The sequence below is a fragment of the Oryx dammah genome, unplaced genomic scaffold (assembly GCF_014754425.2).
Source record: "Oryx dammah isolate SB20612 unplaced genomic scaffold, SCBI_Odam_1.1 HiC_scaffold_16, whole genome shotgun sequence".
NCBI classification, from domain to species: Eukaryota; Metazoa; Chordata; class Mammalia; order Artiodactyla; family Bovidae; genus Oryx; species Oryx dammah.
This window is the reverse complement of record NW_024070200.1, coordinates 47,280,745-47,307,363: the sequence shown is the minus strand read 5'-3', so window position 1 is coordinate 47,307,363 and position 26,619 is coordinate 47,280,745. Positions and strand designations below refer to the sequence as shown.

At 53.1% G+C, this 26,619-nt stretch overlaps 1 protein-coding gene and 1 long non-coding RNA gene across 6 annotated transcripts; one reads left to right on the top strand and one right to left on the bottom strand.

The window, feature by feature from the left end:
- Positions 1 to 553: 553 nt before the first annotated feature.
- On the top strand, positions 554 to 4,498 carry LOC120875620. The gene is made up of 2 exons (XR_005724000.1): positions 554 to 2,687; positions 2,961 to 4,498. It is a non-coding gene; the product is annotated as an uncharacterized LOC120875620 (long non-coding RNA).
- A 2,768-nt stretch (positions 4,499 to 7,266) lies between these two features.
- Positions 7,267 to 26,588, bottom strand: MAN2A2 (mannosidase alpha class 2A member 2). Of its 5 annotated transcripts, none has more exons than XM_040257481.1 (25): positions 26,423 to 26,588; positions 25,936 to 26,138; positions 24,596 to 24,749; positions 23,795 to 24,052; positions 23,576 to 23,720; positions 21,388 to 21,559; positions 20,455 to 20,582; positions 20,104 to 20,277; positions 19,572 to 19,758; positions 17,336 to 17,513; positions 16,834 to 17,036; positions 16,461 to 16,643; positions 16,173 to 16,287; positions 15,880 to 15,947; positions 15,589 to 15,754; positions 14,866 to 15,102; positions 14,517 to 14,639; positions 14,110 to 14,224; positions 13,750 to 13,883; positions 13,432 to 13,573; positions 11,801 to 11,934; positions 11,417 to 11,491; positions 9,828 to 10,022; positions 9,526 to 9,636; positions 7,267 to 8,795 (listed from the first exon to the last, which is right to left on the bottom strand). In XM_040257481.1, the coding sequence occupies exons 3-25, from the start codon at positions 24,725 to 24,727 to the stop codon at positions 8,643 to 8,645; spliced, it is 3,528 nt and encodes a 1,175-aa protein (XP_040113415.1). In that variant the 5' UTR covers positions 24,728 to 24,749; positions 25,936 to 26,138; positions 26,423 to 26,588; the 3' UTR covers positions 7,267 to 8,642. The 5 variants fall into 5 exon arrangements, with proteins under 5 accessions (XP_040113415.1, XP_040113420.1, XP_040113417.1 ...); XM_040257486.1 differs by having other exon boundaries at positions 16,834 to 16,910; XM_040257483.1 differs by having other exon boundaries at positions 24,596 to 24,745.
- Positions 26,589 to 26,619: the final 31 nt, after the last annotated feature.

Here is a 26,619-nt window from a genome sequence, read left to right as displayed (position 1 = left end):
AAGCTAGGTGACATGCCTGACACATAGATGCTCCGAATTTGGTAGGCTTCCTCACGGAAGTCAGGTGGGAAAGAAGTTGATGTATGTATTGACATATGTATTGGAAAGAAGTGCCACCCTGCTTACTGGCAGATCTTGCTGAGCTCAGCAGTCCCCAGCAGCAACATGATGGGCCTGTGAGGGGGGAGGGTCCCTCATACCCCAGGTTGCCATGGAAACCTACTGCGGTTGGTACCCCACCCTGTCTCACCACCATCCCATCTCTGATTCCTTTCGTTGCTAAGCGACAAGAACTTCTGGGTGCCCCAGGAAGAGGCCTGGGAACTGACCAACCCTTGGAACCCATCAGGGTCTGGGAGAAGGGGCAGAGCTTTTTGAGGCATCCACCTGAAGGGATCAAGTGAAGTGGTGTTGATCGCTGCTGAGCAGCTGAGGGTTATTAGCCCATTCTAAACGGGTACACTTGCGGGGATGAGGAGGGCTGCTTGGTCAAAGGCCACTTTGTGGTCACAAGGTGATTGATGTTTTCTTTTCACATGTGTTTCCTAATGAGATAGGCAGGGTAGGGATTATTGTTCTCATTTTACAAAGATGAAATACGAAGCTCAGAGAGGTGAGAAGACCTGTCAATGATTAAACAGAGGAGTAGTGTCAAAATCAAGACCAGAATCCCTCTTTTTGCCACTGTGGGCCTTTTTTAACCAAACAAGATTGACCACAATTGAGGTTAACTCCAACCATGCTAGGACTCCCTGGTGGCTCAGTGGTAAAGAGTCTGCCTGTCAAGGCAGGGTACAAGGGTTCGATCCATGGTCCAGGAAGACTCCACAAGGTGTGGAGCAACTAAGCCCATGTGGTGCAACTACTATCCCCACGCCCTAGGGCCTGCACATTGCAACTACTGAGCTCACATGTTGCAACTACGGAAGCCTGCGCACGCCTAGAGCCTGTGCTCCGTTAGTGAAGCCACCACCACAATGAGAAGCCTGCACACTACAACAAGCAGTAGCCCCTGCTTGCCACAACTAGAGAAAGCCTTCGAGCAGCAACAAACACCCAATGCAAGCAAAAATAGTCTATATAAACGACAGTACGACCATCGACATCAGGAAATTAATGTTAATACATCACTACCTTAAATCTCTGATGATAGAGGGCTTCACGATTTACTTGTATGCTTACTTTGGCTTTTGCTGGGCTAGGAATATGTCTGGGGACCTTCCACGCAGCCCAGTGGTTAAGACTATGTGCTCTCACTGCCAAGGGCCTGGGTTGAATGCCTGGCTGGGGAACTAAAAATCCCATAAGCCTTGCAGCATAGCCAAAACAAAAAACAATTTTACTTCTGGCCTGGAATTAGGTCAACAGAGATTCCTGGCCCCTCCAAGGATCTGTCCTTAACTGGACTCCATTTCTCTGGATCTGCATGGCCTCATCTTCTGTTCAAGGCTGTAGCTATTCTCTCCATTCTTAGCCAAAGGAGATTGCCTTTTGAGTATGACTGTGCTTTTACATTTTTAATATTTAGCATTCTGAGGCACTAGTTGAGGGGGCAGCAGGACAAGTGTCCTCTCATTCAGTTTGAATGCACATCCCCAGGCGTTCTGACAAAGGAAATCTGTCTTTCCTCCTCCAGTGGGCTTCTCAGGCCTCCATGCTGAATGCTGTGTCTTCGATCTTCAACCCTGTCGTGTTCTAAATGCCAAGGAAGCCTCACTTCCACCCCCACATAGGCTTCCTGTGCCTCGTTGTTGTTCAGTTGCTTAGTCTCAGATGCCTTTGCAACTCCATGGACTGCAGCATGCCAGTCTTCCCTGTCCTTCACCATCTCCTGGAGCTTGCCCAAACTCATGTCCATTGAGCTGGTGATGCCATCCAACCATCTCATTTTCTGTCATCCCCTTCTCCTCCTCCTTTCAATATTTCCCAGCATCAGGGTCTTTTTCAATGAGTTAGCTCTGCAGGTGGCCAAAGTATTGGAGCTTCAGCTTCAACATCCGTCCTTCCAGTGAATATTCAGGATTGATTTCCTTTAGGATTGAGTGGTTTGATCTCCCTGGAGTCCAAGGGACTCTCAAGAGCCTTCTCCAACACCACTGTTGAGAAGCGTCAATTCTTTGGCACTCAGCCTTCTTTATGGTCCAACTCGCACATCCATACATGACTACTGGAAAAACCATAGCTTTAACTATATGAACCTTGGTTGGCCAAGTAACGTCTATGCTTTTTAATATGCTGTCTAGGTTTGTCATGGAGAAGGCAATGGCAACCCACTCCAGTATTCTTGCCTAGAGAATCCCTTGGACATAGGAGCCTGGTGGGCTGCTGTCCATGGGGTCGCACAGAGTCAGACACGACTGAAGTGACTCAGCATGCCTGCATGCACTGGAGAAGGAAATGGCAACCCATTCCAGTATTCTTGCCTGGAGAATCCCAGGGACAGAGGAGTCTGATGGGCTGCTATGGGGTCGCACAGAGTCGGACATGACTCCAGCAACTTAGCAGCAGTAGCAGCTAGATTTGTTATAGCTTTTCTTCCAAAGAGCAAGCGTCTTTTAATTTCATGACTGCAGTCACTGTCCACAGTGATTTTGGAGCCCAGGAAAATAAAGTCTGTCACTGTTTCCTGTGCCTACTCTACCTAATTTCAGAGTTCTTTCAGTTCAAGTTTGTTCTCAACTAGCAAGGTCTAAGGAGAAGGCAATGGCATCCCACTCCAGTACTCTTGCCTGGAAAATCCCATGGACAGAGGAGCCTGGTAGGCTGCCGTCCATGGGGTTGCCAAGAGTCGGAAACGACTGAGTGACTTCACTTTGACTTTTCACTTTCATACATTGGAGAAGGAAATGGCAGCCCACTCCAGTGTTCTTGCTTGGAGAATCCCAGGGACAGGGAAGCCTAGTGGGCTGCCATCTATGGGGTCGCAGAGTCGGACACGACTGAAGTGACTTAGCAGCAAGGTCTAAATCAGGAACCAAAAATGGATGGACACTCTTTGCAAAATCACTTGGTCCTGGCAACTGTTACGATCAACTTCCCTCTGACCCTAAGTAAAATTGAGGCTTGATGTGAAGGATCTAGTCTGTCCTCTATCATGTTTTTTTTTTCCCCTGTGAGAATTGCTCCTTGAAGTGCTTGTTCTTTGTACACATTTTTTTGTTAGGGAAAAGCAAAACTTTAGTTCAAAAATCTCTATTTGGGATGGGAGACCTCATTGTTAACCACTCACACTATGATTTCCTTCGAGTGCATGGGCATCGTTAAACACGGTGACAGAGAGTGTGGTACACAGGTCAATTTCAGGGTAAGGATGTCACTCTCTCCACACAGGTTATACTCATCCCCTGGGCAAGCCGAATCAGAGTGCAGTGTGGCCTGCCCACCCTGTGCAGGGGGACCCAGTAAGTCGGCTGTTCTCGTCATGGTTCCAGCTGGCCACATTAGTCCTCCTTTCTTCCTGGAAACAGAATGGCTCTTCATGGGTAGAGGGTTACAGAGAGGAATAGAATCCTATCCATTGCCAGTGGTTGAAGTTGTTTCTCTTGTGTCCTGGCTCTGTTTTTTTTTTTTTTTTTAATGTGTTTTATTTCACTGAAAATGGATTCGTGTAATAGCCTCGCATCGATACTGTATACTGGAAAGAACACTGAGCTGGCTCTGCCACTGGCATGGGGGAGTTCATGTAACCTCTGTGGGTCTCAGCTTATTTGTAAAATGAGAGGGTTGGACTCAATGAGCTCTACATGCCTTTCTGGGACATCATACACGTTTGTAATTGAAGAGAAATCCTGCATTCCTTAACAGAGGATCCTGCATTGAAAGCAGAAATTCACTCATGGGCAAATGTTATCTGCCCCCGGGGCTCTCTTTCCTCCCAATTTCTCCCTTACTCCTAAGGTCCCTGGTTAATTTTTTTTAAAATAAAACACTGAGAAATATTAATTAGAAGTTAAACATTAGGTTATCAAATTATATTGACACAATGATCTCTAAGTTCTTTCCAATTCCAGAGTATGATTTATAGGTTAATGCACTTACATTCTTAATTCCAGGCATTGATCTTTTTTTTTTTTTTCCTGTCGTGCTACATGGCACATAGGATCTTAGCTCCCTGACCAGGATTAAACCTGGACCCCTTGCAGTGGAAGAACAAGTTTTAACCACCGGATCACCAGGAAAGTCCAGGTATTAATCTAACCTAGGAAAGAGACCAACTCTTAATCCCATGGTTTCTAACAAGGCTGTTGTGTTCTGAACATCACATTTTATAAACTGGATTACTTACATACATATTTTAAGTATTTCTGAACTGGAAATATGCATTCTACTACAAAGGGCAAAAGAGGCATCATTTTTTTCCACCACATACCATAAAGGGAAACCTGTCAGAACAAAGATGGTAGCTATGAGTCCATACAGTGGTAATACTTTAAACAAATGGGATCAAAGTATGTAAAATTTAGCATCCTTTAAGAAATAGAAGCTGAAAAGTAAAATTTCAATCAAGCACAAGTAATCCACCTTCCTGAATTGCAAACACTTCCTCAAGTATACATTAGGGATCTGGTTCTGGTTTTGATGTAACCCTCAGAATTGTGAGGCCTCAGGGCCAGAGCTCCATAGGAAAGGGTTACTGCTAGCCTTAAAATAGCAGGCCCTTTTTCAAGTTACAAGCACAGCAGACTCACCTGGGAGCTTGTTTTAAGTGTGGACTCTTTGGTCCCTCCTCCCAGAGACTGGTTCAACAGGCTGTGCCAAGGAGTCTGTTTCTCCTCCCGTGCGCTGAGGGAGGGTTTTGTTTCTTGTTCTGGTCACAAGTCAGTCTCGGGGACCCGTGGCTCTGCTGCACAGATGCCCCTTCAGTGTGCTGGCCAGCACAGGCCGGGCAGCTGTACTTTCAACGAGTAATTCTAGTAACTGTGGACCACACCTTGAGCAATGCTGCCTTATGGAGTTCTAAGAGGCCAGTATGTAGGAATGAACACTTCAGTCCCTGGCAGATGAATAACCTCTTTGCACATCTAATACCTCCAAAGAGAATAGCCTTTATTTTACTAATTTCCTAAGGGGTTCGCCCTTAAAACTGGATTACAAGTTATACTAGTAAATAACATCAGCTATAATGTAATTGCTTAGCATCCTTAATGAACATGATTGTAGCTCATATTTACTGAGCACTTCCCTGGTGGTTCAGATGGTAAAGTGTCTGCCTACAATGCGGGAAACCCAGGTTCAATCCCTGGGTTGGGAAGATCTCCTGGAGAAGGAAATGGCACCCCACTCCAGTGCTCTTGCCTGGAAAATCCCATGGAGGGAGGAGCCTGGTGGGCTGCAGTCCATGGGGTCGCAGAGTTGGACATGACTGAGCGACTTCACTGTATTAAATGTACCAGGCACTGTGCTCAGCACTTCATTCTTTGTGTGACCCATAGGATGTGTCACATTCTCTGATAATCTTCATTCTTTCACGGTGACACAGACAGGATGCCACGTGGCCTGGCCTGGCAGCAATGACCCTGGGCGACCCAGAAAAACTCAGCTGGTCACCGCTTAGTAGGCCCCATGACTTGCTCTAAGGAGCTCAAAGCAAGTTATTCTCCTGAAGTGATCATACACACCAAGTTTTGAAGTGCTGCAAATATTTTCTCCCAGTCATTTGTGTTTTAACTTGGTGGTTTCCATCATAAACAAACTTTACGCATATTTTTGGTGGTAAAATCTGTTTATCTTTTCCCTTATTATAGCTTTCAAGTTTTCTGTTCAGAAAAGACCTTTCCATACTGGAATATAAAAATATCCTATATTTTCTTCAGTAATTCTGGAGTTCAATTTTCCCCTCCCCCCTCTGGTGCTACTTTTTGTGGAAACTGTGAGGTAGAGAGCTCCTGTTTTAATAGATAGGCAGTTATCGTGTCTTTATTAAATAACCCATCTTTTTCCCCACTTAAAATACTCCTCTGTCCTGTACTGAGTCCCTCACACCTGGGTCTGATGCTGGGCTCTCCCTTTGGTTCCAGCAGTCTGATCCTACCCCAGAGCCCCCCAGGAAATCTAGTGCCTTTTACCCAGCACCACTGCCCCACCCAACCACTGCTCATTCAGAATTTTTAGTAGTCTCACACATTTACTCTTCCAAATGAATGCTGTTGTCGTTCAGTCACTAAGTCATATCCGACTCTTTGAGACCCCATGGACTGCAGCATGCCAGGCTTCCCTGTCCTTCACCATCTCCCAGAGCTTGCTCAAACTCACGTCCATCGAATCAGTGATACCATTCAACCATCTCAACCTCTGTCATCCCCTTCTCCTGCCTTCAATCTTTCCTAGCATTAGGGTCTTTTCCAATGAATCAGCTCTTTACATCAGGTGGTCAAAGTATTGGAGCTTCAGCATCAGTCCTCCCAAAGAATATTCAGGGTTTGATCTCCCTGCTGTCCAAGGAACTCTCAAGAATTTTCTCCAACATCACAGTTCAAAAGCATCAATTCTTCAGCGCTTAGCCTTCTTTATGGTCCAACTCTCACAATTCATAAATGACTGCTGGAAAAACCATAGCTTTGACTATACGGACCTTTGTCAGCAAAGTAATGTCTCTGCTTTTTAATACGCTAACTAGGTTTGTCATAGCTTTTCTTCCAAGAAGCAAGCATCTTTTAATTTCATGGCTGTAGTCACCATCCACAGTGATTTTGGAGCCCAAGAAAATAAAGTCTGTCACTGTTTCCATTGTTTCCCCATCTATTTCCCATGAAGCAATGGGGCTGGATGCCATGATCTTAGTTTTTTGAATGCTGAGTTTTAAGCCAGCTTTTTCACTCTCCTCTTTCACCTTTGTCAAGAGGCTCTTTAGTTCCTCTCCCCTTTCTACCATAAGGGTGGTGTCATCTGCATATCTGAGGTTACTGACCTTTCTCCCGGAAATCTTGATTCCAGCTTGTGCTCCATCCAGCCCAGCATTTTGCATGATGTATTCTGTATATAATAAGCAGGGTGACAATATATACCCATTTTTGAACCAGTCCATTGTTCCATGTCTGGTTCTAACTGTTGTTTCTTGACCTTCATACAGGTTTCTTAGGAGGCAGGTAAGGTGGTCTGGTATTCCCATCTCTTTAAGAATTTTCCACAGTTTGTTGTGATCCACGCAGTCAAAGGTTTTAGTGTAGTCAATGAAGCAGATGTTTTTCTGGAATTCTCTTGCTTTTTCTATGATCCAACAGATGTTGAAAATTTTGGAACCTGTCAAATTCCAAAAAGTATCTAATCTCACTGGAATGCATCAAATTTATGGGATGATTTGCAGAAAACTAGAATCTTTACAGAAATGCAACATGCATTGTTTGAGTCGACATACAGAATGCTCTATTAAGGTCTTGAGTTGATCCTCTTGGATTGTATTGGATGGCTATTTTGGAACTTTTGCTCACCGCTCCTATCTGCTACACTGCAGGGGTTAGTAGTGCCAGAACACGGCTAAGTAACTGTATAGCCTTGGTGAACCTCTGACTTTACTGGGAATGTCTGTGGTGGTTGGGTCTTTAGAATGCCACTGACTGTGGGTTTCAGATGGAGACACCCTTCATCTAGGTTAGGATGTTTCTTCCTAACCTTTAACTTACTAAGAGTTTAACAAGGGATGGATTTTAAATTTTACCAAATATTGTTTAATAAGGGATAGATTTTAAATTCTACCAAATGTTGTTTCAGCGTCTGTAGAGACTATAATAAAATTTTCTCTAATAATCGAAGCTGCAATGAAGGCTGATGAGCAGCCACGGTGCCTCCTAATTTAGTCTATGTCTCCCTAGTTCCCCGCAAAGACTTCTGCAGAAGGATGTGCAAAGAGAAGCTTCAGGCCTGCAAGGATGATGTCGAAAGCCTTCTCAAGTTGGAAGCTTCACTTTCTTTCCAGGGAAAGGAAATGTGATGGATCAAATGCCTCTGTGATAGGAAGTGGCTCCTGGGGAGAGTGGTGGACAGCGTGCAGGAACCAAAGAGGAGTCAAGCAGGGTGGCCCCTCCCTCACCCCACAAATCAACACGCAGACCAAGTGCCCAGTCTGAGATGGGGGTTTTGGTACCTGAAGTGTCCTATGCCCTGCGGCCATGACAGTCATGAGTCCTTCCTGCCACACGGCAGCCACGGCTACCCCTCGGTCCCCAGCCCCTCCTCCTGGTGTTGCTCCGCTCCTGCTTGTCACATCAGGACATGTGTCCTTACACAACGACGGGACTCCCCTAGAGCCAGCTGCCACCCACTGTGAGCCTGACGCTGGGCTGTGGCCCACTCAGCCTCCCCTGCTTCTCCTCCATCCCATTTGGGGGAGAGGGTGGGTGCCTGAGCCGGTGCCCCACGAAGTGGACACACACCCCCCCAAAGCAGAGGCCGGCATTGCCCTCTCTGAGCAAGGGCCTTCCCCGCTGCATCTCAGCACGCTGCCCTACCTGTCCACCCAACACTGGGCCTGTGGGCTGCCCCCCTGCACAGAAGCAACGATAAAGGGAAAACGAGGGCAGAGCCCAGTCTGTCGTGGTTCTGAGAGGTAGATCGGGACAGGATATCGGGTGTGGCTTGCCCAACCCGATCTCATGTGAAGAGGCCAGTCTCCATGGATGACTCTTCCCTTCAGGCCATAAGGAGACCTAGCCCAAGCGGAGGCGGAAGGTGGCGATCTCCATGGGCTCCACGTAGACGTCAGTGCTATTGGAGGGCGAGGCCAGAGGGTACAGCAGGGTCAAGGAGGTTGGCTGCAGGAAAACCATGTCCAGGCCATGGAAGAGGCTGCCCAGGGCCACCTGTGTGGAGGGAGAAGGCGCAGGGCAGTGCTGGGTGCTGACCCGCCTCGTGCTGCTGCTCTTCCTCTGCGTGACCTGGGTGACCCTCACTTCAGCACGGGCCTCTCCACACAGAGCAAGCGCCTACACACGCACTCAGTCTGCGGAACCCTGGAGCCCCTCTGTGGACCTCAGGGTGGGAACTGCTGCACTGAGCTGTGCGGTCTCTGATGACAAGGACTACATCTTTTCTTTTTCTGTCCGCACCGTGCGAGGCTTTGCAGGATCTTAGTTTCCCAACCAGGGGTTGAACCTGGCCTGCAGGAGGGAAAGTGCTGAGACCTAACCACTGGACTGCCAGGGGGGTCCCAGCAGGGACCACGTCTTGATTTACCTCTGAATCACTGGCACCAGCACACAGACGCATTGATCAGTGCTAGTCTTTGCTGGCTTAAACAATGACTAGAGTATGATGGCTTTTGGTTTTTAACTCCTGGTGTTTCTGTTTAACGCAGGTTCATACACGTGGAACCAAAGTTCTCTACCCGGACACCTCACCTGGAACCGACCCCTGCCAGGCCTCAGAGGCCTTGAAAACAGGTCACCAGATTCTCCCCCTTCTCTGCATGAAGTCCCAGAATAACCCTGCCCACCTCCCCACTGGCTGCCTGCCTCACTGAGCTCTCTACCCACTGTTCCTGGTGCTGCTTCCCTGCCCTCTGCTCCCTTCCCACACCAGGGCCCTGCTCACCTTGCCTTGGCTGGTGGTGCAGTTGAAACCCAAGTTCTTGGCCTCAAGGCCACAGTCAAAACCCTTGCGGTGTAAGAGGAGCGCAGTTTCTGCCGAGGGCAAGCCATCCTCCTGGTGACAGACACACGGGGCAGTGCATGTGTGTGCGCGCGTGTGTGTGGGTGTGGGGGCGGGGAAGGGCCTCTGCAGGGCTCACAGGAGGGGCAGCACCTCTGCCAGGAAGGCAGGGTTGGATGGAGAGGAGTCTGGAGGAGGAGAGGCAAGGTCCACTCAGGAGATCCAGCGCTGAACCAGACACTCACCTCAGCCTGGAGCGTCCGCAGGTTGAGCAGGTGGAAGTCACAGGGCAGTGAGGAGGCCAGAGGGTGAAAAGAGCGCAGAGTGGGGCCGGGGGCCTGCCTCCTGGCCACAGGCAGGGCGAGCACAGGGGTGTTCAGGTACATGGAAGTCAGGTGGCTGAGGAGGGACGGGAAGCTTGCAGAGGAGCTCTCGCGGACCTGCAGGATGGGCCGAGGTCTGGCTGAGGACACGGCACCGGGGCAGCAGGAGGATGAAGCACAGCCTGTCGGCTCCTTTGCAGAGAGCGTCCCTGACGTGTCTGGGTACATGGGGTACCTGAGTCCAGAACCCTTCAAGTGCAGTCGCTTCCGGCCTCACACAGCTTAGGACGGGTGACCTCACCAGGCCACCGCACCTCTAACTCTGGGGGCTTTTTGCTTCCTCATGCTCCCATCAGCAATGTCTCCTACCACGGAGATTCTCAGAGTAGGGAGAAGGGAAGACAGACGCTTCACCACAGAGGCTGGGTCTCTAATGGAGAAAGCCTCTGGGGCAACCCCAGTTTCAAGCTTGACCCACCCTGATGCTTGAACCCAGGGGTCCCCACTCCTTGGTCAACTAACAGGGATGTCACACTCACAGGCCTGAGCTCTAATTTCTAAATCATGCTGGTAGCGTCTCCTTCCTGTTGTCCAAATCTCACCCTCCCCTCAGACACGACCTCTACTCCCCCTCGGCAGGGCCCTCAATCCACCTCCAGTCCCTCCCTCCCAGGGCTCAGTTCAAGCCACCAACACTGCTTCCTGCGTAAACAGCTTTGAAGCGGCCACCCTGAAAACCCACCCGGGTCCCCACTGCGGGAGTGATATGCCTCGAGCAGAGTCCTAACAGCATTCCTTCAGCTCAGGTGCCTACTGGCCTCCAGGAGAAAGTCCAGTCTTCGCCAGGCACTCCAGGCCCGTTTTGTCTGCCCCAAACCACCCTCCATGGCAGCTCACACTGGCCACTAGAACTTCTTGCAGTCGTGGAAATACGCTACATCTGCACTAGCACAGCAGGTACCCCTTGGAATATGACTAGTCTGAATGAAGAACTGAACCTGTTATTATATTTAGTTTTGAATACATTTAAATGGCCACACATGGCTAGTGGCTGTCACACTGGACAGGTGGCTCTGATCCAACTGAATGAATTCATGGCTCTTACCCTTCACATTCTTCCTTGCCTCCCACCCTGTGCCTTGGTTCAAACGTGTAGGGCAGACCTCCGCTCAGAGACGCGCATGGATGACACCTCCTCCAGGAAGCTGTCCTGGATTCCACTATGTTCTCTCATTCCTCAGGACCCGGGGACATACCCATTTCCTACTTTTAATTTGCACACACACAGCTCATCCCCTACCCCTACTCATGAGTCAATTCCTAGAGCGCAGAGTCAGTATCGTATGCATTTGCTGCCCTCTCAGCCCTCACAGCACAGTGAGAGCCCAGCAGCTATCTGACGAGTGACCAAGCCCCAGACGAGGGATCGGGCAGCAGGCTCTGCCACCAGGGACTCCAACTCCAGCTACACATCACTAAGGCTAGTTTGACACCCCATCACTGGCCCTTACCTCTCGGTTCCTGTTCCTGCTGCTGTGAAAGATCAAGCCCCTAAACATGGCTGCCAGTTTGGAGAAAAAGCCAGGCTGGTGGGGGCAAAGAAAGCCGTGAGATGATTTGGGCAGCAACAAAGAGGGGAAGAGGACACAGGGAGGGGTGGGGAGGTGAGAGATGAGCACAAGGAGGCACAGACGACAGGGAGCTGTGGAGAGGGAGGTGCCAGGCTGCGTGAGATGGAGCAGCAGAGCGTCAGACTCACTTCCCGCTGACCCGGGATCAGGCCCTACTCTGGCTACACCTGCGCGCCTCGAGAAGGCTCCCAGGCCGAGGCTGGAACCCAGGGCTACCCACAGGCCTAGCCTGACCTGGCTCCCGGGGGGAGGCCCAGAACTCACCTCCCTGCCCAGGGTTCGCCGTTCCAACAGGAGGCGGAAGTGGTTGCAGGTTCTCTTGTTGTCCTTGAGCCCTTGTCCGAGGCCCCGGTTGTCGTCCTGCATCAGTCTCCGGTCCAAGATCACCTCTAGCTGGCCTGAGGGAGTTCACTGTGAGCCCCCGGCCTGCCTCCCTCGACCCCAAACAGATGCCAACCTCTGGAAGCAGCCCACCCAAGGCCCGAGGGGAAAGCCTGGCTGCAAGGCGAATCACTCAGGGAACAAAGCAGCCAAGAAACTGGGAGCTGGAAGGGGCCGAGGGAGGGTGTGACCCTGGTGGCTCGCTGCCCGTGTGTGTTTCGTGGCTCAGGAGTAGCGCCGGTCTGGGTACCTAGGCAGGGACCTGCCTCTGGGCTGCCTACATGCAACAAAGTAAGCAGCAACCATAGAACCCTGTGAACTGCCACGGGAAGCTGCTGCAGAGACCCTGACCCGGGCCAGGCTTTGTCAAGTTGGGCAGATTTTATTGTGACTGGAACACATGCTTCCCACCGTGGTTCTAGGCAGCACAGACCCCAACTCCGCCCACCACATGTGTCAAAAGGAGGGAGCGAGAGGACAGTCAAACAGCAGGTGATCGATCACCTCTCCTTTCCTTTAAAAATATGCCTGGGGGAGGGGCTCAAAGCGTACACATGTGGGAACGAGGATTTTTTTCCAGCACCTTTTTTTTCAAGACTCTCTTCAGGGGAGCCCATACAAAGAGCTCTACCCGCCCTCCCGTATCCCCTTCCCAGACCCTAACTTCTGTACCTCCTTGGTTTTTACCCTGAGCAACCACAGAAATACACCCCCGATCCTAAAACAGATCCCTTGCATGTAAAACCGCCACCGTGAGCACACTGTTTTCCGAAAGGGCAGGGTGGCTGAGGCGGGACACTCGGCTGAGTGAGGAGTCTTATAGCTGGGGTGACCATGGGCAAAGGGGCAGCAGAGGCACAGGCCTTCCAGCAGGGGCCAGGTCCCCACTGTGCTCGCTGCGGACCCCACGGAGCCTGGATCGGGCACCCTTGCCTTGGCTTAGCCCTGCCAAATGTTCCAGCCCAAAGGCGGCCAGCCTGACGGCCTCGGAAGGCCCCAAGTGCCGACTGTTCACTTCACCCCAGGACACAGGAGCCACCTGCGCTGCCCGGGCGGCTGGCTTAGGTCGGTCCTCTCAGGCCCTCTTTCTGATTCTCGAGACCGCCCTTCTCTCTTTTTGGTCATTGTCTTTTAATGACGGCTTGCAGAAAGACAGGACACATTCTTCTCTTTTGCCGAATAATTCATCCTAACCCTGAAGACACTGTTCCACCTGCCCCTACCCTGGGCCCCCAGGAGAAGGCGCACACCCACCTCAGCAGACAATCCCCCCTTCCTGCCCGCTGCTTCTGGAAGGGGTCCAACAGGCCGCCCCCTCCCGTCACCCCCACAGCTGCCGGCACCAGGGAGAGGGGGCGACAGCAGGGAGCTGCCTTTCTGTCATCCTCCACTGGGCCTGTGGCTGACAGGGAGAGGCCCATGAGGGGACAGGCCTTGGGGGCAGGGATGGGCTTCTCAAGCTTGTCCTCTACACCTCTCCCACCACACACACAAGGCGCCTGCTCCCTACTCACCACTGTGGAGGCTGGAGACACCCAGGGCCTGGGCCGTGTGCAGCGTGAGGCGGTTCTGAGCATCCTGGAGGTAGGCCATGACAGGCATGGGGTAGAAGTTGGCCTGCAGGGGCAGCTTCTTCAGATACCGTCGGGGCTGCACCTGTGGGCGAGGCCAGCCGATCAGGGGCATCCCAGCCCCCTTTGGGCCCCCATCACGCTCCGATTCCTCCTTCTCTATCAGAGCAGATCACCCGCCAGGGCCTGTGATGCAGGCTGTAAACACTGTCAAGCTCTGTGCTCTGTGGGGGTCTCTGGGCCCCGGGCCCGAGGCGTCACCTGAAAGCCATTGAGGTCTGTGAAGAAGATGCCCTGGCTGTCGATGTCAGTGCGAATGCGCAGGGCCAGCTCCTTGTTGACGTAGTCTCGGATGTCCACCAAGGACGACACATCCAGGGACAGCCCCTCCACCCCTGGGTGCAGGACAAAGACACAGGCTGAGTGGAGTGAGCCACAGCCAGAGAGGGTGCCCCAGCTGAGTCCCAGCACCTCCGGCCAAGCTCTACTCCAAGAAAGCTCAACAACATGCTTTCTGGGGACAGATGTACGAACAGACACAGACAGCGGGCAGGAGCAAGAGTGCATCACAGCCCACGGAGCCACACCTCCCTCCCCACGCTCCCCGTCTGCAGGGCTCACCCGGCAGGTTATACAGCCGGACCACCTGGTGAACATGCTCGTAGCAGGCAACCACCTCTGAGAAGAAAGGGCCTTCTGTGACGCGCAGCACGGGTGGGTCCCTGGGGATGTAGGGCTGGGAAAAGAGCAGGGGGCAGCTGAATCCCCGGCACGAGAGCAAAACAGGGAGGAGCCGGCCGGGGTCAAGCAGCGGGACTTGTTGCCAGCAGGCTCTGGGCTGAGACCCCGGCCGAGCCAGGCCCAGGCCCCGGGTGGCACTCCTCGGACCCCCACCCCCCGTGGGGGCAGTGGGTGAGGCGCCCTGGCAGGCAGGAGACGCCTGGAAGAAGGCCTGTGCCCCTTCTCATGCCCACCGCTTGTGAAGCCTCCCAGGGTCCCCTGGGGTGTGTGGGGTGTCCTCAGGGTACCTTGGCCTCGCCGTCAGGGAGGAAGAGGTAGGCTCCACTCTTGTCTTTGGATGAGCGGGTGCCATAGACGAGGAACTCCATGTCCACCCGCTGTTCCTGCTCCTCATCCACCCTTCGGACGCTCTGCCAAGAAACACAGCCCTGACCCCTGGCCCCACACCAGCACATCAGGCCTGCCCCCTGGGAGGGCACGGACGAACCTCCCCAAGGAGCCCAGCGCTGCTTCCCTGTGCTGTTGGCTCGGGGCCGGCACGGTCCCCTCCCAGGTCCACCGCCAGCCAGGTGGCAGTGCTCACAGGCTGGAGGCAGCTGTGTGACCCGCTCCAGCGCCCAGCCCCTGGCCCTTTACCTTGAGGAGCCCGGTAAGGCCTGAGAACCAGACCTGCATGTAGCGGTTGCTGAGGGCGAAGTCACTGGTGCCAGAGTCAATGACACGGAGAGGGAACGCCTCGTTCCTGCTGACGGACAGTGGCCGCCCGTGTAGGTAGACGCGCACGGAGGAGGGCAGCGTGCGGGGCCCATCCAGGCCCTGCTGCAGCTGCAGCACGCCAAGACCCAGCGCTGGCAGGCGGACAGGCACAGACACCTGCGGGCATGGGAGGGCTGATGGCCTCGGACACGGGCCTGGAGTTCTGGCCTAAGAGCCCAAGCAAATCCTGCACCCACTGGGGGGTCCTTTGTCACCTCTGAAATGGCAGGTGAGGCGACTTGCCCCTCATCAAGACTTTCATGAGTCTCTAATGATACCCAGAAAACCATGAAATGGTAACCACACGTAAGACTTCAAGATAAATCTGCTGAAAGAATGAATAATGGAACAACGTAACTGCCGTCCTTCCTAGTATCACACTACAGCAAACATCACCTTCCTTTCAAGGACATACTCAAACCCCAGGAGTGACCAAACTCCAGGTGATTCCTCTCAAGACGCCAGTCCCCAACACGGGGAGTAAGAAGGCTGCGAGCAGGAGGTTGGGAAGCCAGTGTCAAGAGACAGCCTGAGGCCTCGGGGATGGGCCGAGGATCAGCAGAGAGGGCCATGGCGGGGCCCCACGTGCCAAGCCCCCCTCACCTGATAGACGTCAGGGACCATGTCGGTGGCAGAGCTCCAGTGTGCGCTGACCTGCACGGCCAGGGGCTGACCCTCCTCCGAAAGCACGCGCACCCGGGGTGAGCTCACCAGCAGGGACACCACGCTGAGCCGCTCCTGCTCCAGTGGGTTGAACAGCACCACATACCTGTGAGCAGAAGGCAGGCTCGCCCAGGAGGCCCCTGCTCTGGGGGGATGGGAGCAGGAACATGGCCAGGCCAGGAGTCCCTTGGAGTGCGGCGGCAGCTGGGAGGGGTGGAGAGCCAGGCTCACCTGGGTGAGGATTCCAGCTGGATCACTGTGCGCTCTGGAAGGGCGTCGTGATTTAAGCGGGTGTCATCCTGGAATTAAGTCAGGGGGAGGGGAGAACCATCGTATGGCTCAGCCTGACTCAGAGACTCGCCTCCCCAGACCCCAAACTGTCCTGATGGGGACCAGCAGCCATGCTGGGCAGGGATCTTTCACCCCAGGAAGGGAGGGAAAAGAGCAAGGCCCTTGCACCACAGCTCTCGGCCTAGGCCTGCACACCAGAGGTCCCCTCGGGCAGACGCAGGAGTGGGGCTCACCATCTGCAGGAAAGGCACCTCTGGGTCAAAGTGGTAGGCCTTCTTGTCCCCCAGCACCAGGTAGTGAGCTGCGTTCATGATGACCTGCTTCAGGCTGACAAGCGAGCGCAGAAGCCTGGGAGGGCGGGCAGGAGAGGGACCAGGGGAGACGTGACCACCGAGAGACTGTCCAGCGGCCAGCAGGGCGAGCCCCCAGCAGGCCAGCCCACCGACCACCCGGTGCATTCTCATACTGGGGATGGTGGGCAGCGGCATAGAGTGGATGGGGAAAGAGGAGGGGACTCCCACCTGACCCCATAGTCCACCACAACGGCCTCCTTGGCAGTGCCCGTGATTGCGTCATGGTGCTGGAAGAGCCCCAGCGTGCGCCGAGCGTCCGTCAGAAGGGCAAAGTTCGAGAGTGGGAACTGGCTGGCCAGTCCAGCACGGCGGGCATGAGCCACAGCCAGGCTGTACAGAATCTCTGCACCCCTGCCCAGATAGACAAGTCGGCCTCCTGCCACACAGCTCCCCTGGGCCCACCCTCGCTCTGCAAGCCCCATGCCTCTTCCTTCCTCCCCTTCTCTGTGTCGTGGTCTCCATGCCCTTCGCGTCCCTGCTCAGCCAATCCAGCATCCCCTTGAACCCTTCTCCCTCCAGCCTGGAAGCGGGGCCGTCTCACCGCAGGTGTGCTTCCAAGACGCGGTCCAGGTTCTTGTAGAAAGGCCGTGAAGTGTAATAGCCTGTCCAGTAGTGGTCCTCCCGGTCCGCGTAGGAGAAGAAATCCCCACTCAGCACAGGGAAACCTGGAGGCCGGGCCCCCGGCTCCACCCCTGTCCTCTTGTATAGAGCGTCAAAATAGTCGGAGAGGGTGCCAAACTGGGCCTGTGGGGACCCCAAAACCCCCTTCCATCAGCTCCAGAGTCTTCTGGGAATTCTGGCTCCCCGCCACAGCTGGGGGTGAGGGGGAGCAATCTGGTCTATGCAGAGGGTAGTCCCTGTGTGGCCTGGACCTCACAGAAGCTGGGGAGCCTGGGAAAGAATTGTGACAAAAAAGGAAAAACACACCCAAGAATTGCGAATGTACCCCTGCTCTGGAGTGGTCTCAGGGAGCAGGAGACCGCACAGAAGGGCTGGGCTGCAGCCCCGCCGAGGCCCCTCCCCAGCTCAGTGTCCCTTCACACCTGCACATGGAGGTCAGGCTTGCTGTTGAGGAAGTCGAAGAGCCGCTGGTAGTTGAAGAACTGGGCGTCCCACTCCTGGGGCTTGTCGTAGCGGAAGTCATCGCCCAGCGGCACCAGGAGCACGTTGCTCCGGAAGAGCCGGGATTTCTTCCTGTACTGGTCCAGGAGCAGGCCTGCCCTGTGCGTGGGGAGGGGAACCGGCTCACTCGGAGCCTCACATCACCGGATCCTGAGGGGAGCCAGCCCGAGGGGGCCCCTCATACACCCCTGTCACAGGCTCACTCGGCTCGTGGGTGGGAAACCCAGCCCCAGGGAGCCCGGGGTTCTCTGGGTGACTAGAGTTCTTCCCGAGGCACGGCTTCAGTTCCCTGGCCCCAGTTCTGCCCTGGATGCTGCAGAGAACAAGTCAGTCCTCCATGCCCATGTCGGTCCCTCAAACAATCAAGATGTGCGAGCGTTGCCCTGGGCTTCCTCGTCAGGCTCTGCAATCCCCGCTCTTCCATCCCCACTCTTCCGTCTCTCTGGCTCCTACAGGGCGGCTGGGAACCCTCACACTGGCAGGTCTCTGAGTAGCCCATCGGCCAGGAACCCGGAGTGCAGGGCCCAGCACTGACCACGCACGTCCAGGGGAGGCAGGCCACACTCCTGGGATGGCCAGAGTGGCTGTGTGTTCACACAGGCGTGTTTGGCAGCCCCCATGCTCACCCTACTGTGCTGACGTTAGGGATCACGTTTTCTGTGCATGTGGCCCAGCAAGACCTTTTCTCATCCTGAACTTTCCTATCCTGTTTACAGACGCTAAGGGTAGAACCTTACAGTTATATCTAATGTTAATAAAAGCCTTATCTGGTTGGACTCAGCCCAAATTTCAACCTCTTGAGATCTTCTGGGACCCAGACTCTGATACTCCAGCTTTACTCTGTCACCAGTGATGTGGCACAGCCCCGCAGTGAAGAGCCCAGACCCAGGGGCCGGATGACACCAACGCCAGCTGTGCAGGCACTAGCTGTGCAACCTTGGGCAACTTACCGAACCTCTGTGGGCCTCAGTTTCCATCAAATGAGGAAACTGCCTATCATCAGTGCCCACTATCACAGTATTGTGAGATTTAATATGAACTGAATTAATGTTTGTTAAACACTTAGAACAGTGCCTGGCACATAGCAGTAACTATATATAAACATGTTATTTTCTTTTTCATCCCAATCACTAATATAATCAATAGGAAAACAGCCCTGTTGCATTAACACCGCTCTCTTTTTAGGCAAGTCTGGTGAGTGGCATGTCATGTGTGTCTCAGTTCAACCAGCCACTAACGCACTTGGTCCAGTTTGCTCTTTGCCATCTTGTTCTCAAGAAAGGACTCCTCAAATACCACCTTCCCCTAATTTATCAGCCCTGTAAGCCTTTTAAAGGAGAAAATGAGGCTATCTCCCGTGACTTGCTCTGTAAACCTTGCCTAGCCTTAGATCACAGCTGCTGCTCCAAGAAAAAGTGTGCCTTAAAAGCTTAAGGTTTTTACTTGGAAGCAGCATTTGGATTTTTGGATTCTAGAAACAAAAGACTACTTTCTTTTGCTTTTGGTCACGTTTCACCTCTTGGATGTCATGGAAACTGGAGTATTGCAACACAAAAACCAGTTCAACTGGTTACATTCTTAAGGCCAGTCCAATTCTGGCTGAATCATTGTTTAGCTCTCTCTTAACCCACCTTTTCCTGGGGGAGCCATTTCAGCAACATCTTTAGGGGTCCCCAAGGATTTTCTCAAAGGGAATTGGGTCTGTTTTCTGTGGGGCAGGACAGAACGTGCATCTGAATGAGACTCTAGGTGCACAGAGCCTGAGGATCCTGGCCGACTTCAAGCCAGGGCAGGAGGCCTGAGCTTAATGAAAGCACAGCAGGCTGAAGGCTGGAAGGCGCTGCACTCCCCTGAGAACCGGTTGCCTCTGAGGCAGCCCACTGGCTCCAACGTTAGTTTCTGAGGACACTGGAAACCATGCTCATTTGGGAAAATGAGACCCTCCTGGAAAAGGCGGTTTCTTACAGCCACTCTGCTTTTCCAGGAAAACGCACTAAAAGAACTGTCACTGCAAGGGCCGTGGGCCTGAACTCACCAACAGACCCTGCCCCCGTTTTATGAACGCGGAACCTGAAGCCCGCCTTGCAGCACAGCCCAGACGTGTCTGCACAGGGAGAATGGCACCACCACACCCAGTCCAGGGCCGGGAGCAAGCACCTCTCAGCCACATTGGCCTCCGTGATAGCCCGGGGCGGCACCTTCCAAGGGCAGCTGATACGCCCACCAGGCAAGCGCTTGAAATCGAACTGGCAGCAGATCTTGGGATCCGGGCCGCACGTATGGGGGACATCGTAGCTGTAGAAAGGCATCATGTGGCAGAAGATGTCTGTGCTGGCGTCTGAGTCTACGGAAGACACGCCAAAGAGTCAGGTCCTGGAGCTGGGCTCAGGGAAGCCGGCGGGGGAAGTAAGTACTCCAGCTAAAGGCGGGAACTACAATCAAGGCTGTGAGGACATGCTGGCCAGGGTCAGGATCAAGGAGGGCAGGGGAGCCCATGGCTCCTCCAGGGGACAGACAGGCTCTGCAGCGGCCAGGGATATCAATGCTATCCTCTACCTAACCTGAAGGCGAGCGCTTCTGATGGTCTACACCAGTGCTCTGAAGGACTGGTGGGTCTTATTTCTGAAACCCCTGCCCTCTCCCCCGGGAGAACTACCACTGCAACCCCCTCCACCCTACCTGGCCTTACCCCAGGTCTGCCTCCACATGAACTCCAGGCTGTGGCTGGCGGCAAAGTGCTTCTTGATGGCGTAGTGTACCCTCTGAATGAGCATACTGGTCAGGTTGGCACGGCGCAGCAGGTAAGGCATGGTGGGGCTGTATCCAAAGGGGTCCACCGCCCAGCCCGAGCGCGGAGTTGCACCTGGGCAGGGGCACAGAAGTCAGAGGCCTGAACGCCCCAGGGCTTTCACCCTGCAACCATGCTGGTGCAATCAGCCTTGAAAGGAAGCATCCTCTGCCCACCCTGGGCCTTATAGCCCCACTGCTGTCCTCTGGCCCAGTGACAGGGGCAAACTCCGGCTCCTGAGCCCGGACTCACCCAGGTTCTTTTCCAGCCACTGGTGGCCCTCAATGAGCTGGTCAATCAATGCAAAATAGTGGGAGTTGGCCTCGTCCGGCATCACCCAGCCTCCTGTTGCAATCTCCAGCTGCCCGTTTCCCACCAGCCTGGAGATAAGAGTGCACACTGAGCATGGGGTAGAGACCCTCTGCCCAGTCCTGCCAACCAAGGAGGGGATCTGTGTGCACTGGCCTTACTGAGCCAGTTTACCTGAACCCAGGACCAACCACGAGAATAGACACACGCCCTTCTTTCCCTCCAGCCAACCTCCAGCTGTTCTGGCTCTGTTCATCCCTGGACTCGGTCTGCATTTCCAGGGCCAGGCCCTCTGTTTTCTCTCCCCTACTGTGATTTTTCCTAATACTCAGTTCAGTCACTCAGTCATGTCCGACTCTTTTCGACCCCATGAATTGCAGCACGCCAGGCCTCCCTGTCCATCGCCAACTCCTAGAGTTCACTCAAACTCACATCCATCAAGTTGGTGATGCCATCCAGCCATCTCATCCTCTGTCGTGCCCTTCTCCTCCTGCCCCCAATCCCTCCCAGCATCAGAGTCTTTTCCAATGAGTCAACTCTTCGCATGAGGTGGCCAAAGTACTGGAGTTTCAGCTTTAGCATCATTCCTTTCAAAGGAAGGAACCCAGGACTGATCTCCTTGCAGTCCAAGGGACTCTCAAGAGTCTTCTCCAACATCACAGTTCAAAAGCATCAATTCTTCAGCACTCAGCTTTCTTCCTAATACTAGTGACCCTCAAACCCATTCCTGCCTCCTTGTCCCTGGTCCCTCTACCACCACACCTCATCTCTGCCGTGTCTCCTCTTGCCTCTCCCTGGCACCCACAGCTCCAGGAAAGGACTTCACACCCATCCTAGGACCCAGAGGGCCCTCCTGCCTCCCCAGTGGGCACTGGCCTTCGGACTGCTGCTCTCTTCTGGGCACTGATGTTGTCCCACCACTTGGCGAAGAAGGAGACTTCTGCCCAGATGAAGCGCCGCCGGGGGTCCTCCTGCAGCTTGGACACCATGTTGTTGAGGATGTGCTGGGTCTGTTCTGTGTAGTACTTGTCAAAGGTCTTAAGCCAGCCTGGGGGAGCCAACAAAGGTCCCCTGAGGATGCTACCGTCTTCTCCAACTGTCCCTCCCTTACCTTTGCCACCACAAGGCCCACCCAAGCCAAAGCAACCTTGAGAAGGAAAAATGGGACTGGAGCAATCAGGTTCCCTGACTTCAGACTATACTACAAAGCTACTGTAATGAAAACAGTATGGTATGAGCACAAAACCAGAAATCAATAGAGTAAGATAGAAAGCCCACAGATAAACCCACACACCTATGGTCACCTAACCTATGACAAAAGGGGTAAGAATATACAATGGAGACTAAACAGTTTCTTCAGTAAGTGGTGCTGGGAAAAGTGGACAGCTACATGTAAAAGAATGAACTCAGAACATTACCTAACACCATACACAAAATAAACTCAAAATGGATTAAAGACCCAAACCTAAGACCAGATACTATATACAGCTCTTAGAGGAAAATGTAGGCAGAACACTCTCTGACATAAATCACATCTTTTTTTGATCCACCTCTTAAGAGTAATGAAAATAAAAACAAAACAAAAATAAGCAAATGGGGCCTAATTAAACTTAAAGGCTTTTGCACAGTAAAGGAAACTATATGCAAAACAAAAAGACAACAGAAGAAAATATTTGCAAATAATCAACCAACAAAGGATTAATCTCCAAAATAAACAACTCATGCAGCTCAATACCAAAAAAATAAACAACCCAATAAAAAAAAAAGGGCAGAAGACCTAAATAGACATTTCTCCAAAGATACACAGACAGCCAAAAACCAGGTGAAAAAAATACTCAACACTGTTAACTAGTAAAGAAATGCAAATAAAAACTACAATGAGGTTATCACCTCACACCAGTCAGAATTCCCATCATCATAAAGTCTAGCTAGACAGGGTATGGAGAAAAGGGAGCCCTCCTTCACTGTTGGTGGGAATATAAACTCATACAACCATTATGGAGAACAGTATGGAGGCTCCTTAAAAAAAACTAGATATAGAACCAGTGTATGACTCAGCAGTCCCACTCCTGAGCATATACTTGGAGAAAACCAGAACTCGAAAAGATACACACCCCCATGTTCACTGCAGCACTGTTTATATTAACCAAGACACGGAAGCAACCTAAATGTCCATCAGCAGTGGAGTGCATAAAGAGGACACGGTGTATACAAACAATGGAATATTACTCCGCCATAAAAAGGAATGAAAGAAAAACCATTTGCAGCAACTTGATGGACCTAGAGACTGTCATACTGAGTGAAGTTAAGTCAGACTGAGAAAAACAAATACCATATGATACTGCTTATATATGGAATCTGAGAAAAATGGTACAAATGAATTTCTTTAGAAAACAGAAAACAGACCCACAGGCATATAAAACAAACTTATGGTTACCAGGAGAAAGAGGGGAGAGGAATAAATTGGGAGACTGGGATTGACATAAACACACTACTATATATATAAAATAGATAGCTAACTGTAGGACCTACTGTATAGCATAGGGAACTCAATACTCTGAAATGACCTATAAAAGAAAAGAATCTATGAAAGAGTATACATATGTGTAAATGATTCACTTTGCGGTACGCCTGAAACTAACAGAACATTGTCAATCAACTATATTCCAACTTGAAAAAATAAAATAAACAGGGCTTCTCTGGTGTCTCGGTGGTAAAGAGTCTGCCTGCCAGTGCAGGAGAGACAGGTTCGCACTCTGGTCCAGGGGGATCCCACATGCCTCGGGACAACTAAGCCCACGTGCCACAGCTACTGAGCCGGTGCTCTAGAGCCTGGGAGCGGCAACTGCTGAGCCCAGCTGCTCTAGAGCCTCCTGTGCTCTGCAACAAGAGAAGCCCCTACAACGAGAAGCCCTCACATCACAACCAGACAGCAGCCCACGCTCACCACACCTAGAGAAGAGCTCGCCTAGCAACAAAGACCCGGTGCGGCCACGCAAATCAACTTCACAAAAGACCAAAAGCTCTCTCCTTGGCTCCCGGGGCATGCTGGGCACTCACTCACCTGGGTCATTGTGAGAGTGGGGGACCACAAACACCTGCAGGTCTTCGGTGTCCCAGTCGTGCGGGCTGTAGGAAATGTCGAAGCCTTGCTTCCACACGCCACCATCCACGTTGTCAAACGGTAACTCCTCTGATACAGTCAGCATCTGCCAGGCAGGAGGAGAGCAGCTCAGTGCCCCGGCCACAGCCACTGGGGGTCCCTGCCGGCTCTGACTCTTACCTGCAGCTCTGGCTTCTCGCCGCGGCCCCCCAAAGCAAACTGGCAGTCTTGAGGAGAGATGGAGAAGAAGCTGGGCCGGGGCTCTGGCGGCACCACCCAGGAGCCATTGGCCACATAGTAGGGCAGCAGGGCGGGTGGGCCCTCCACGTTGGCTGTCAGCTCCAGCACAGAGTCTTTGATGTGGCTGATGATCTCATGGTTCTCCTCCAACAGCTGTTCCAGCTGTTCAATGCGGTTCTGTAGCACAGATATCTGACTCTGCCCCCAAAAAAGCAGAAAGCAGTCACCTCCAGCTCCCCATGTCACAAGGAGGATCCCTGCATGCGGCTCACCGCCTGAGGCCTGACTATGATCCTTCCTTCCCGAATGGAAGGCAGGACCAGAAGCCTAAAGGGCCAGAAGGTAACAGGTGTGGTTTGATTCACTGCTGAGGATTGCAGCCCACTTGGGCTGGGAGTATCCTCACTCTCTAGCTTATGGATGGCAAGGATTTCACCTCCCATGCCTATTCTCGACAATCATGTTGCCTACCTGGAGCACCGTTTGCTGACAAGGATTGCACCGGGGCTTAGTGGGAGGGAAAGCTGCAATCCACAAGCAATGTCTGCCAAGAATTCAGGCGGACAGAGCAGCAGTACCCAGTGCCATTTTTTCCTCTCTCCTTTCTTTTTTGCCATCATTACCTACAGCTTTCTAGAAAATCTGCCTGTTGACCTGGGCTGCCGTGACTCTCCAGCTGGAGCAATAACCTGATCCTGGATAATTTATACAGGCAGAAGTTAGCAGCCAGGACTGACTCACCCGGGGGAAGTTCCCACCGTTCTGGTGCCGAGCAGGATCATGTTGTACTCGGTCCAACATGAGGTAGAGCGAGAAGACAGCCACACAGAAGATAGCAGCCCCACACACTGTCACCTGCTTTTTCAGCTTCATACTGGCCTCCACACACACCTGGCTGGAGAAACATCAGATGTAGCTCTGGCAAGCAAAAATCCCTTGGTGGTCTTTCCACCAAATGTCCCAGGGAGTTCCTGCTCCTGAGGGACACCAATTTGCCTGACTCCAAATAAACAAAAGCTTCTAGTGCTCTGTGACGACCTGGCAGGGTGGGACAGGGAGGCAGCTGGAAGGGAGGTTCAAGAGGGAGGTGACGTATGTATACTTATGGCTAACTCCTGTTGATTCACTGACTCAATGGACATGAGTTTGAGCAAACTCCTGGAAATAGTGAAGGACAGGGAAGCCTGCCGTGCTGCAGTCCATAGGGTCGCAGAGTCGGACACAACTTAGAGACTAAACAACAATTCCTGTTATGGCAGAAATCATCAAGACTCTAAAGCAATTATCCTTCAATTAAAAAAAAATTAAATATGGGAGATATACATTTAAAAAAAGAAAAGACAGCTTCTAAGCTCGGAATCCTAACACTGGCTATGGACCCAACCTGGATTGTATTCTCCTGGCTGAGACACAGAAAGCACTAGTAAGACTAAGCACATTTGAGGGCGGTCCTGCCTGGTCCTGGTAGCAGCTCTGCCCCTAGGGTGGATGTGACACTCTCTCCCACGTGGATGCCATTAAAAAACAACCGGATCACAAAACTTTCCAGCTGTGACTCCTGAGCTAGCCATACAACTTCTTGTTATAACCAGCCGCCCCCAGAGCTTGCCTACAAGAAAGACACAGCCAGTGAAAGGACGCAGGTGTCCAGGCTCCCTGGCCATGAGTCTCTAATTTCAGAGGAATAAACTGGTATCTATTTTGATTTAAAGGATACAGCCAAAGCTCCAAGAGACTAACAAGAAAGCCTTTCTCCCTGCCTGCTTGGATCAGACTGGTACTCACCAAAAACACTTCCTGGCACAGCTCCTCTTATTCAGGAATACAGAATGAATTAAAGAGAAAAAAAAAAGCAGCAGCCACGGCTTATGTTTCTAACAGAGTCCTCTCCCTGTTCTAACTCCCACAGTGGGCAACTTTCAGCCTCTGCCTACAGAGCATTTAGGGGACCCCCTCGGAAGCCCGCGGTGATGGTGTCGAAGATCCCCTGGGTGGGGAGAAAGCTAGGCACAGCTGCGAGGCTGTGGGGGTCATCTTAAGAGCTGCAGCGCCCTCCACCACCGCCCGTGGCCCGCACTTGCCTGCGGGGCTGAGAGAGCTCTAGCCGCCGGGCGAGCGGGGGCGGGAGCGCCCGCTCCAGAGCCTTCTTCCAACCTTGGGGCTGAGACGCTCTGTCGCCTCGGCAGCGTTGTGCCCTACTTAGCACGATTTGATTCCGCTCAGGAGCCTCCGGGCAATATTTTTAGCTCTGGTAGGCTGGGTCCAGGGCACAGGAGGTGGAGAGCTGGGGAGAGAAAGTGGGATCACCGAGGGGGCCCGGCACCTGCCGCAGGGTCTTCGGCCACTGGCCGGCCCGCCCGCCTGCCGCCCGCAGCCCTCTCCCGGCCTTCCCAGCCCGCGGCGCGCCGGGGCTCGGCCGGGCGCAGGACCGCAAGGGCCACTGTCCGGTGAGGGGGCCAGAGCCACCTCCGACCCCGAAGCACCACCACCGTACGCGCTCCGGACGCCCAGGCCGACCTCGGCCGGGGCCGCCGCCGGAGCCCCGTCCGCGCCCGCCCAGCGCGTTACCGTCCGCGGCGGGCCTCCGCGCCGCCCTGGGCCCCGCCGGCCGCGCTGCGCGCCCTCACACCCCCGGGGCCAGCGGCCCGCGCAGCGACGCGGCGAAGGCGGGCGTCTGCCCTCCGGTGGTTCCCGGGGGGGCCGGGCTGCCGGGGGGGCGGGGTTCGGCTCTGAGGGCCGCCGGGGCGGGTAACGCGCTGGGCGGG